The sequence below is a fragment of the Heloderma suspectum genome, chromosome 13, assembly GCF_057233095.1.
Source record: "Heloderma suspectum isolate Gila_16-S chromosome 13, 16-S_ref, whole genome shotgun sequence".
Lineage (NCBI taxonomy): Eukaryota > Metazoa > Chordata > Lepidosauria > Squamata > Helodermatidae > Heloderma > Heloderma suspectum.
This window is the reverse complement of record NC_139470.1, coordinates 19942466-19954816: the sequence shown is the minus strand read 5'-3', so window position 1 is coordinate 19954816 and position 12351 is coordinate 19942466. Positions and strand designations below refer to the sequence as shown.

The window sequence follows — 12351 nt, the reverse complement described above, 5'->3', positions numbered from 1 at the left end:
GAATTGTTGCTTTCGAACTGTGGTGCTGGAGAAGACTCTTACGAGTCCCCTGGACTGCAAGGAGGTCAAATCAGTCCATCCTAAGGGAAATCAACCCTGAGTGCTCATTGGAAGGACAGATCCTGAAGCTGAAGCTCAAATATTTTGGCCACCTAACGTGAAGAGAAAACTCTCTGGAAAAGACCCTGATGCTGGGAAAGATTGAAGGCAAAAGGAGAAGGGGACGGCAGAGGATGAGATGGCTAGATAGCATCACTGATGCAATGAATATGAACTTGAGCATGCTCCGGGAGAGAGCGCAGGACAGGAAGGCCTGGCGTGCTATGGTCCATGGGGTCATGAAGAGTCGGACACGACTGAACGACTGAACGACAACAACAACGACAACAATAACCCTCTAGTGGCCCCCCTGCTCTGCTGTGGGCTTACCTGGCAGTGACAGTGGGCAGCAGCAGCTCTCTGAGCAGCACTGGGTAGCAAGGGGGGCACCATTTTAGTTTCCCACAATGCTCCAGAGTAATGCTACCTTGAGGGTATTGTGAGAATTTAAAATGGCAGCCAGTCATGGTACAAGCTGTTCAACAGTGGGACTGTTTGGCTCAGGAGGTGGTGGGTATTTAAGCAGAGGCCAGACAGTCAACTGTTAGGGTTGCTGTAGTTGCATCCTGTATCGTAGATCCTGCATTTAAGAAGGGGTGGACTAGATGACCTTCAGGTTACCTTCCGACTCTAAAATTCTGAGTGTCTCAAAAGGTGGAACATAAGTGTACTAAATAAATAAATAGACCAGTGGCTTCTCATTTGTTCTTTTTGGCTGCCTAGATTTTTCAACATCCAGTTTAGGTATTCCAAATCCAACGGGATCGCTTAATGTTTCCTTTTCTTCAGTGTGTGCTTCATAGGGCACTTACTGAATGGATTTTTCTTGTGGTCTTTTTTTAAAAAAATATATAAATAGTTTCCACTTGTTAGGGGTAAGAGGATTTCTTCCAGGTTCAGTGTGGGAACTGAAGGGATGCCCATGCCCTGGGTATCAAATGTATGTTCTACAGTTTTAGGCTGCTTTGAATGGATTCCAGTTGATTGATAGTGGGCCTTATACCTGTTGCTGTAAGATCTGGGAGTCCCCGTGTGGGTTGTGTGAGAGCCCATCAGTGTTGTAGTGGTAAATGTTGGTGTGCAGGCGTTCCTCGTGACAGTCCCCATAGCCATGAGGCAAAAAATGCAGGCTGCTGCGTTGATCCATATCAACAAACCTGTTCTAGCAGTTTTAATCTCTGCCAGCAGCTGGTCTTTTGTAAAGCTAATGGGTCTTCATTGCCTATTCATGTCATGGTCCAAGACTAGCATTCGTCAGAGACTGAAGCCTCCAGTGTGACAGTGACTCTGGGGAGGCATCAGCCCCAGTTCCTGGCCCTTCTGAAGTACAGACACTGCCTCGGTCTTGTCCATGCAACTCCCAGGAGGTCCCACTACCTTCTGACTCCGAGGAGTGGACTTCAGGCTCCTCTAGTGAACAAGGAAACCCTGGGGAGCTGTTCCCAACTGGCTCCTCCCTTCTCCAACCTTCATTCCTTAGCAGAAGTCAACACCTGCAGGAAAGGGCTGCTGGCCCTTTAACAGCCAGATGCAGCACCTGAGGGGGCGGAGTTTCCAGAGAGACTCTCCTGGCCTGACTATAAAAGCCTGCCAGTTGTTCTCACACCCTGCTGGAGTAACTTGTTTGTTCTTTTGCTCCAGGATTGCTGACCAAGGCCCTGAAGACTAGCCTGCGTTCCAGATGCAACCCAACCATCTTGAGTCTCCTTGCCTGAGCTCTTTGCCCAGGACACACGATGGCTTTCTTGATGGAGCATGAGAGCTGGACTATAAGGAAGGCTGAGCGCCGAAGAATTGATGCTTTCGAACTGTGGTGCTGGAGAAGACTCTTACGAGTCCCCTGGACTGCAAGGAGGTCCAATCAGTCAGTCCTAAAGGAAATCAACCCTGAGTGCTCATTGGAAGGACAGATACTGAAGCTGAAGCTCAAATATTTTGGCCACCTAATGCGACGGGAAAGCTCCCTGGAAAAGACCCTGATGCTGGGAAAGACTGAAGGCAAAAGGAGAAGGGGGTGGCAGAGGATGAGATGGCTAGATAGCATCACCGATGCAATGAATATGGACTTGAGCACGCTCCGGGAGAGAGCGCAGGACAGGAAGGCCTGGCGTGCTATGGTCCATGGGGTCACGAAGAGTCGGACACGACTGAACAACAACACCCCAAAATACTTTGCAGTACAACAGGCTGCAATCCATGTTTGATGGGGAAATTAATTTCCCCTCCACCCACTATGAAGATTGCAGCTTAGCCCAGAGGGAACAGGGAAGTCTGAAGCGGGTGCCAAGTGGAGTCGGTATCCCTGATAATAAAAAAAAAGTGCTGGCTCTATGTTACTGTGGCCCTGCCTCTGTGACACCACAGGCCCCTGTGTGGGTGGGACAGGAAAAGAGAGAAGTAATACAGAAGTTTGAGAAGGAATGGAAAATTAAATTAATATCAAAACCACAACAGCTGCCTTATACTGAGTCAGACCCTGGGTCCATCTAGGCCAGTATTGTCAACACTGACTGACAGCGGCTCCCTGGGGTTTCAGGCAGGGATTTTTCCATCCCTACCTGGAGATGCTGGGGATCGAACCTGCAACCTTCTGCACACAAAGCAGGTGTTCTGCCACTGAGCCACGGCCATATGAGCACATAGTTCAGAATGTCTGTCTATACCGCACAGCGGTGTGCATGGGCTAAGCTCAGTCTGAGTGCTGTTCTGTGGGTATATAAGCATACAGGGAAATGTGTTTCTGAAGGCCCCCACTGTGGCCTGAGGAAGTGCCTAGTCCTGTCTGATCCTCCTGGATGAGCATGGTCAGTTGGTATGATAGTCTGGGGTGGATGGAGAATGGCTTCCCGCATCTCCTTTGTGCAGCCTTCCACCACCTAGTGCCCCCTCCAGTGTGTTGGACTACAATTCCCAGCATCCCCATCCATCCATGCTTGCTGGGGGATGCTGGAAGCTGTAGTTCAACACATCTGGAGGGCACCAAGTTGGGGAAGGGTACTTTAGTGACCCCACAGGACATAGGTCTCTGACGTAGCTGATGGTTTGGAAGGAATTTGCATACAGTGACCTTCGAGAATCGGGGGGAAAAACTCTACAACACCTTGGAAATCACTGAATGATCAGTGGTTGGGGAGAAGGGTGTGGCCATCTGCAGAACCTCAAGAGGGCCTGATATGGCCCCTGAGGCTGAGATTCTGCACCCATGCAGTAGATGAAGCTTTCCCCAACACTTTCTCCCTAGGGTGTTCTTTCTCCCTAGGGTGTTCTTCCCTGCTCCATTTCAGCACGTCTAGAGATGCTGTTAAAAGCATGGGAGCAGTGATGGTTAAGAAGAAAAGGGGCAAGGTGAGCATGATGTTTGTCCTCTCATACTTCTCTTTGCTGCTCAAGAAAAGGGCAAAATTGGATACTCTACAACATAACCAAAAACATCAATACACTTCCCATTTGATGAGCACAATCTGATGATACCTGATGCAGCACTATTGTTGGCCATCAAATGTGGGGTTGCCAAAGAATCCTTCACTGAGAATTGGATTGGATTAGATGACCTCCAAGGTCCCTTCCAACTTTAAAAGTCTATGATTCCAAATGTTCTTGGGGGGGAAACCAACAACCATTCCTTTCCCTTTTAAGAGTGGCTTGACCTGCAGCAAACAGTTTGTGCAGTGTTCAAAGTCCCTCCCGTCACTTTAGATCATCCTATCCAACTCCTTTATTCTGTGCTCCATGTTCTGAAAGCCTAATCAACCATTGGTATGTCTCATTCACCTCTTAGGAGTGCTCCAGATCCTAGACTTACTTATTTGCAGTTAATATCCCATCTTTCTTCCAAGAAGCCCAAGGTGGCAAAGAAGGTTATACTATGCAGGTCACTGCCGCAGGATGTAGTGATGGCCACCCATTTGGGTGGCTTTAAAAGGGGATTGGACAAATTCATAGAGGAGAAGGCTATCAGTGGCTGCCAGTCCTGATGGCTATGTGCTAACTCCTGTATCAGAGGCAGTATGCCTATGTGCACCAGTGGCTGGGGAACATGGGTGGAAGGTGCTGTTGCACTCATGTCCTGCTTGTGGGTCTCCCGTGGGCAGCTGGTTGGCCAATGTGTGAACAGAACACTGGACTAGATAGACCTTGGTCTGATCCACACAGCTCTTCTTATGTTCTTATGCTTCTCCTCCACTAGCTTATTCTCATAACAACAGGTAAGGTTGGGAAAACTCCTGCCTGAAACCCTGGAGAGCCGCTGCCAGTCAGTGTTGACAATACTGGGCTAGATGGACCAAAGGTCTGACTTGGTGTAAGGTGGCTGCCTATGTTCCTAAGAAACAGGAGAACTTTCTCCAAAAAAACACGAAGTTTAGAATACCCCAGCCCCAGCAGGTGAGCCAGGGCCTGCAGGAGAAGCCACCACCACCGGGGAAGAGGCATGCCTGCTGCTGCTGGGCCTGCTGCTGCTGATGCCGCTGCCACCACCATCAGGCCTTGCCTGTAGACTTCTGCCTGGCAGACTGCCTGTCCCTGCAGGACCAGGCCCCCAGGTACCGAGCCAGCTGTGCTACTCCACTGGCCCCTCCCTGGAGGGGCTACATAAGCTGGCTGGCTGAGGTGGCCTGGGAGAGCCAGGGCCTGCAGGAGAAGCCACCACCACTGGGAAGGAGGTGTGGCTGCTGCTGCTGCTGCTGCTGCTGCCGCCGCCGCCGCCGCCGCCGCCACCACCACCACCACCATCACCACCACCACCAGGCCTTCCCTGTGGACTCCTGCCTGGCATTATTTTTAAGGGGATTTTAATTGTTTTGTTTGTTTGTTTTGTTTTGTTTTTTGGGGGGGATTTTGTTGTGTTTCTAGGGGTGGGTAGCCTGCCTGATAGGCGGGAGCGAGGGGGCATGTGTTCACCTGATGGAGGCAGTGGGGGGAGTGTTGGGGGCCGGAACATACCGAGGCTGGGCGGCAGGCACTAGTGGAGCGCTAGGGGCAGGCCATGCCAGGAAAGGGGAACAAGGGAGAGATGTGTAATATCTGTCCCCTGCTCCGGGCCTGTCCAGAGCCAAAGGATGGTTGGGGGAGGCGTGACCCCATCTTCTGGCCTTCGTTTGCTGCTCTGCGATGCCAGGTCTGTTACCCAGAAAACCTCCCTCATCCATGACATGATCCTGGATGAGGGTGCAGACCTGGCATGTATTACGGAGACCTGGCTGGCCGAGGCTGCTGCTCCAACCCTTGCAGCCATGTGTCCAGCTGGATTTTCGTATGCACAGCAGCCGAGGGCTGGGGATCGGGGAGGGGGAGTGGCTGTTATCTACCGAGAGTTCTTGGTCTTCACCAGGCCCCCTCTCCGGGAGACCAAGGTTGCTGAGTGCATGTACTGGAGGTTGGGCCCGAAGGGCAGTCTGGGGATTCTGCTTGTGTACCGTCCACCCCGCTGCACGACTGACTCCCTGGCCGAGGTGCTTGAGGTGGTCTCTGATGTGCGTGTACAGTCCCCTAACTTATTGGTGTTGGGGGACTTCAACGTACATTCGGAGGCCATCCTCACAGGAGCACCTCGGGACTTCATGGAGACCATGGCCTCCTGGGAGCTGCACCATATTCTAACTGGGCCCACCCATGTAGCCGGTCATGCACTAGACTTTGTGTTTGTTTCTGGAGAAGCGGGGAGTGATCTGGAAGTCGGGGGTATATCCACCACCCCCTTGTCATGGTCAGATCACTATCTGGTGACGTTGGACTTCTTGGTTCCACAACCCCTCCGCAGGGGTGGAGGACCCATTAAAATAGTCTGCCCCAGGTGTCTTATGGATCCAAATGGATTCCTGAACGCGCTTGGGGATTCTCTGGGGCATGCCAACGGCCACTCGGTCGAGACCCTGGTGGGTGGCTGGAATGCCGCAATCACTGGGGCATTAGATCAGGTGGCTCCGAAACGCCCTCTCCCCCTGAACAGGGCTCGGACTGCACCATGGTTCAATCTGCGGTTACGAGCTCTGAAACAGGAGGTGAGACGGCTAGAGCGCCGGTGGCGGAAGTCTCGCTCCAAAGACAATCAGACACGGGCTAGAGCTGTATCTTCAGCCTATCACGTGGTGGTGAAGGCAGCAAAAAAGGAATATTATGCTGCCTCCATCACGTCTGCAGAGTGCTGTCCTAGGAGGCTGTTCCAAGTGGTCCAGAGCCTGGTCGGTCTTGTGGCTTCAGAACCACTGGAGCATTCTAAGGCCTCCTGTGAGGCCTTGGCAAGGCACTTTGCAGATAAAATTGATCAGATTAGGTGTGTTACTCTGCACACTGTGGATACAGTTAGTGAGCAAGAGGCAGCCTGTGGCAAACCGGTTTTGTGCGATCGGTTCCAGCTTCTTCCTCCTGATGAAGTGGACAAGGTGCTTTCATCTGTACGGCCGACCACCTGCTTACTTGATCCTTGCCCATCTTGGCTCATTATGGGCTGCAGAGAGACTGGGTGAGGGGATCAGGGCAGTGGTGAACACCTCCCTTGAGGAGGAAGTGATGCCATCAGCCCTCAAGGAGGCAGTGATAAGACCGCTCTTAAAGAAGCCCTCCTTGGATCCTCAAGTTCTGAACAACTTTCGCCCAGTCTCAAATCTGCCGTTTTTGGGAAGGTGATTGAGTGGGTGGTGGCGGTGCAGTTGAAGGTACACTTGGAAGAAACTGATTATCTAGACCCATTTCAGTCGGACTTCAGGCTTGGCCATGGGGCAGAAACGGCCTTGGTCGCCTTGGTAGATGATATGAGGAGGGCACTGGATAGGGGTGAATGCTCCTTCCTTGTTCTCCTCGACCTCTCAGCGGCTTTTGATACCATTGACCACGGTATCCTCCTGGACCTCCTGGAGGGGTTGGGCATTGGAGACACTGTATTGCGGTGGTTCCGGTCCTTCCTCTCTGGCAGGTACCAGAGGGTAGCACTGGGAGAGGAGGTTTCGGACCCGCGGCCACTCACTTGTGGGGTGCCACAGGGTTCCATCCTCTCCCCGATGCTATTTAACATCTATGTGAAGCCGCTGGGGGCTATCATCAGGAGGTTTGGGGTGCAGTGTCATCAATATGCAGATGACACGCAGCTCTACCTCTCATTCAAATCTTCACCAAGGTTGGCCGTAGAATCCCTGTCCAAATGTCTGGAGACGGTGAGTGGCTGGATGGGGAGGAATAAGCTGAAGCTGAACCCTGACAAGACCGAGGTACTTTTGGTGGGAGACAAGAGGAGGCTAGGGGATGTTGACCTGGTGTTGAATGGGGTACGGCTACCCTTGAAAGACCAGGTCTGCAGCCTGGGGGTCATTTTGGACTCCCAGCTGTCCATGGAGGCTCAGGTGTCAGCTGTGAGCCGGACAGCGCTGTATCAACTCCATCTGATACGGCGGCTGTGCCCCTTCCTTCCCGACCATCTGCTCCCATTGGTTGTACATGCCCTGGTCTCCTCTCGTTTAGACTACTGTAATGCGCTCTACTTGGGGTTACCCTTGAAGACGGTTCGGAAGCTGCAGCTGGTACAGAACGCGGCGGCTCGCCTGATTAAAGGCAGCCACCGGCGAGGTCACATCACTCCAGTGCTGAAGGAGTTGCACTGGTTACCAGTTGTTTTCCGGGCCAAATTCAAGGTGTTGGTTTTGACCTTTAAAACCCTATATGGTTCCGGCCCAGCCTATCTTAAGGAGCGCCTCCAGCAACACCAGACAGGCCGCTTAACAAGATCAGCCTCGGATGGCCTTCTCTCTGTCCCATCAGCCAGGACAGCTAGACTGGTGGGGACGAGGGAGAGGGCCTTTTCTGTGGTGGCCCCCACTCTGTGGAACTCCCTCCCTAGGGAACTCCGCCATGCCCCCTCTTTCATGAGCTTCCGTCGTGAATTAAAAACGTGGTTGTTCAGGCAGACATTTGGGATGGGTTAGGGTATTTTAGAAAATGTTTTTATTGTAGAATTTTATTGTTTTAAACTGTTTTTATTGTATGTTGTACATCGCCCAGAGTGGCTGGGTGACCAGCCAGATGGGCAATTAATAAATTTAATAAAAAATAAAAAATAAAAGCAGTACTTGAGATGGGTTCTTATACAGGCCCCTCCTTGGCTCTATCTCGAACAACCAATGAACAGGAAAAATGTTTGCATGTATTTACATTCTCCACTTCTAGGGTTTAAGAGAGGAGAAAGGAGCCCTATTCAAGAAAGCTTTGTTTCAGGAATCCAGTGTCCTCCCATTTCCTTACCATGGCCCTGACTGTCCTCCTCCCCCTCTTTTCTTACTGCACTGGTAAAGGAGAGCGTTTATTTTTTTCCTAATGCAACCCTTCCAAATTATTGATCCTTTTCTCTCTCAGTGTGACACATTCTTAGAGGTGGCTGTTCTTCTGACATGCCCTGTTCCTTCACTGGTTTCCTTCCCTTTTCTCTCAGCTAGACGAAAGGAATGTCGCGCTGACAACAACCTGTCTTTATTCATTTCTTTTCTTCAGGGGCTTTTGCCCAGTTTGTACTGACGCAGCCTCCCTCCATATCGGTGTCCCCTGGAGAATCAGTCTGGATCTCTTGTACCAGGACAGGTGGTAAACTTGCAGAATCTATGTACACTGGTATCAGCAGAAGCCTGGCAGAGCCCTCAAACTAATGATCTATGATGATAGCAGGAGACCCACTGGAATCCCAGAGCGATTCTTGGGTGACATCGACAGCTCTGCCAATTCGGCCACCTCAACCATTTCCAGGGTTCCAGAAGAAGATAATGCTGATTATTACTGTTTTAACTAGTGACAGCAACAAGCAGTGCACAATGAAGTATCTTTATGGGGAAAGTGAGCCAAAAAGCTCTTTTAATAATCAGGCACTGGTTGCAGTCAGTTGACAGAAGGGCAGAGGTTATGTGGTCCCTCTAGCAATTCTCTTGCAGTATGACCTGAGCCACAATGCAGAAGAGGGCAACCAAAACAAATACGGGGTTGTAGCCTAGCCTGTTCCTTACAAGGACAGGTAGTACGTTTGCAGCTTAGAGTTTCAATGAAACTAACAAACAACTAAACGGGAACGCGATCAAGGTGTATACAACTAAAATTATGAGACTTTGATTAGTAATATTTTTGGCTGGTTAAATTGTTAAGCTTTACTATTATATGTTAACTGAAGGGCAATATATGGTTATTGGAAATGAATTGTAGGCTTGCTCCCTTGCTATAAGACTGATAATATGATATTGAAATGTAAGGTTGATTATCTATGCTGTACTGAATTGTAATATTGGCAGTGTTGTAGGTATAACTTTTAAGTAGAATGATATTTGAAGTTTGTGGGTAATGGAGTTTAAATGTAATCCTTTTAAGTAACTTTTTAAATTTTTTTTTCTGTTTCTTGCTTGCTTTCTCCTTCCTTTTCCTGCTTCTGTTTCCCCCCCTCCCTTTTTCGTTATTGCTGTGTCCTCCTAAGAATACTGTAATGTTGGAAACTGTAGATAATGACTCGGTTATTGGTACTGTTTATTTCATTTATAAAGATAAAAAATAGAATAAAAAGATTTTTTTTTTTTTAAAGAAGGTATATACAACTAAGCATGGTATGGAGAAAGAGGGCAGGGAGACGTTTCCCTCTCCCATAACACTAAAGCTTGCAGGAAATACAAAGAAATGGATTGGCAGGAGATTTACAAGAGACAACAGGAACTGCTTCTTAATGCACAAGGCATATGTAATTAATAGAATTTGATGTTACAAAGTTTGTTGATGGCCATGAAGTGTGTGGAGCCCCAATCTGGATCAGGGCTATCATGCATAAATGGTGTCCTACTGCATATGTGCTGCCTCTGCTGAGGTGTGTATGATGTATGCATGCATCAGTGGCCAATAGGTGTCACACCACTGACATTTTTGTTAGGAAAGAAAGGCAGAATTTGCTACTGTGAATTGTAGCCTTCCTGTACAGGAGGTGGGAAAGGACTGGAAACCCAGTGAAGGACGGAATTGAGAGGAGACACAAAGCTGCACAATTCCCCACTGCACTGTTATCAGTGCAGCTGAAAATGGGTTCTCTGGCTTGTAAACTGTTGACTTTGCTTCTCAGTGTAGGGGGAAAACATAAAGATGAATACTCTCACCCCTGCTTGAAGAGGCAGTGCAAAGGATACAGAAGTGGAACTCAATATTGCTGCAGGAATAAATTGGTGCCCTTTGAAAAGCAATGCACAAAACAAGGTTTGCCACCTTTTCATGAACAAAGCGTCTACCTAAAAATATTCCGCCTCAATTTCACATACATCCCTTCAGCTCTACCCCATCATTTCTTTAAAAACACTATTCCTCATCTCTTCAAAACTGCAATTTTGGCAACTGAGATTCCCCGCTCCCTACTTCAATCACAGAATTTGAGTTTTCTGGTTGCAAAATTGGACTGTTTGTTTCCCTTGTAGAAGTCCTGGCTGGTGGTGACTGATTTTTTTTAAAAAAACTACATCTTGTCATAAGAATGTGTTCAAGGGAATTAACCTTTTAAAGTTCTGAGTGGAGTGGAGTGCCTCAGAAGGCAAATCAGTAATCTGTAGCAGCCAATAAGTAATGAAGAAATTTGCATACAGGGACACTGCCGGTATTGGGGAAATTTAAAAGAGCATCTTCCAATTCTTCCAGCCAGAAACCTCTTTGCCCCAGAAAGCTGTGAATTCCTCACCATGGCCAGCCCCTTGATGCTTTTTATGTTTCTTGCATACTGTTGGGGTAGGATGGGGGCTTAGAAAAGCCTAATTAGAAATCTCCCCCTATTTTCTCTTTTCCGCATTTAGTGGTAACACTGAAGGTCTCTAGGGATGGCGGAGAATTTCTCCACGAATCTCCAGGAGGTCGAATGCCAATGCATTCAGCCCCCCCAAAATTGGTGGTGAAATTCTCCCCCCCCCAGGATGGGACTTACCTCTGTCGAATGTCCCTCTCGGCGTCGGGTCCCGGCGGTGTTTCAGTGGGCGTTTTGGCGGGGGCGGCGGCGGCAGCGGCCGGTCTTCTGACCGGCTGCCGCCGTCGCCATTTCCCCATAAAGTATATATATATATATATATATATATATATATATATAAACACGTGATAGGCTACGTAACGATTTACGTAGCCTATCATGGCTAGATTTTCAAAGTCAGCTGTGATAGGCTATGTAAAACTTTACATAGCCTATCACGGCTGACTTTGAAAAAAAAAAGCGCGTACGCAAATGGCGTTGCCATTTGCGTTCTTTATTTGGGCACGTAGTCCCCAAACGTAGTCTACGTAGTCTATGTAAATCTACGTAAATACGTAGTCTACGTAAATAGTCCCTACGTACTCTATGTAAATCTTTACGTAGACTACCCGCGCCCAAATAACGAACGCAAATGGCGGCGCCCATGGATGCCACCATTTGCGTATGCGCTTTCCCCCCCCCCCAAAGTCAGCCATGATAGGCTACATAAAGATTTACGTAGCCTATCATGGCTGACTTTGAAAATCTAGCCGTGATAGGCTACGGAAATCTTTACGTAGCCTGTCATGTTTTTTTTTTTTTTAAATTTTACACTTTATTTTTTTCTTTCGTGACCGGGGAGACGGGGCGCTTCCCTCCAGCCAGAACTTCGGCGGGGAGGGATGGGGCGCCTCCCTCCCGGCCTGAATTTCGGTGGGGAGGGGCGGGGCACCTCCCCACCCGCCAAGAATTTTCGGGGGGAGAAACGAAGCGCCTCCCCCCCACCCCGAAAAAAGCTGCGGGACTTTCGTCCATCCCTAGTCTTTCTGCTACTGAGTTTGGTTTCAGGTTGTGATGCACAGTTCATGATGACTCAGCTGCCCTCCGTCTCAGCTTCTGTCGGAGGAACAGTCAATGTGTCCTGTAGAAGAAGCAGTGGGAGTATAAGCGGCTATTGGACCTCCCGGTACCAACAGAAACCCAACAGTGCTCCAGAACGGATAATATATAAAGATACCAAAAGATCATCAGGGATCCCAGAACAATTCTCTGGTTCCATTGACAACTCTGCCGACACCTTAACCATCTCCAACATTCAAGGAGAAGCTGAAGCTGATTATTATTGTTTATCCCCTGGCAGCAGCCAGCAAGCACAATGATACAACCCCATGGGGAAGTGAGACAGAAACCTCTCTGTAGCTGCTCGGCTTCCGTTGGCATTGGTTGTAGCTGGTAGATGGCTTGTACAGTGACTGGTAGGAGCTCCCTGGACAATTTGTGCCAAATAGATATAAAATAGGAGAGGCCATTTAAAGCAAAGACTT

At 49.2% G+C, this 12351-nt stretch overlaps 1 gene segment (V, D, J or C); it reads left to right on the top strand.

Annotated features, from left to right (window-relative positions):
* Positions 1–506: 506 nt before the first annotated feature.
* On the top strand, positions 507–12186 carry LOC146336161 (immunoglobulin lambda variable 6-57-like). The segment is given in 4 exon segments: positions 507–538; positions 3384–3444; positions 4286–4304; positions 11876–12186. Coding segments are annotated over 4 exon segments (423 nt in total).
* The last annotated feature ends 165 nt before the right edge of the window (positions 12187–12351 follow it).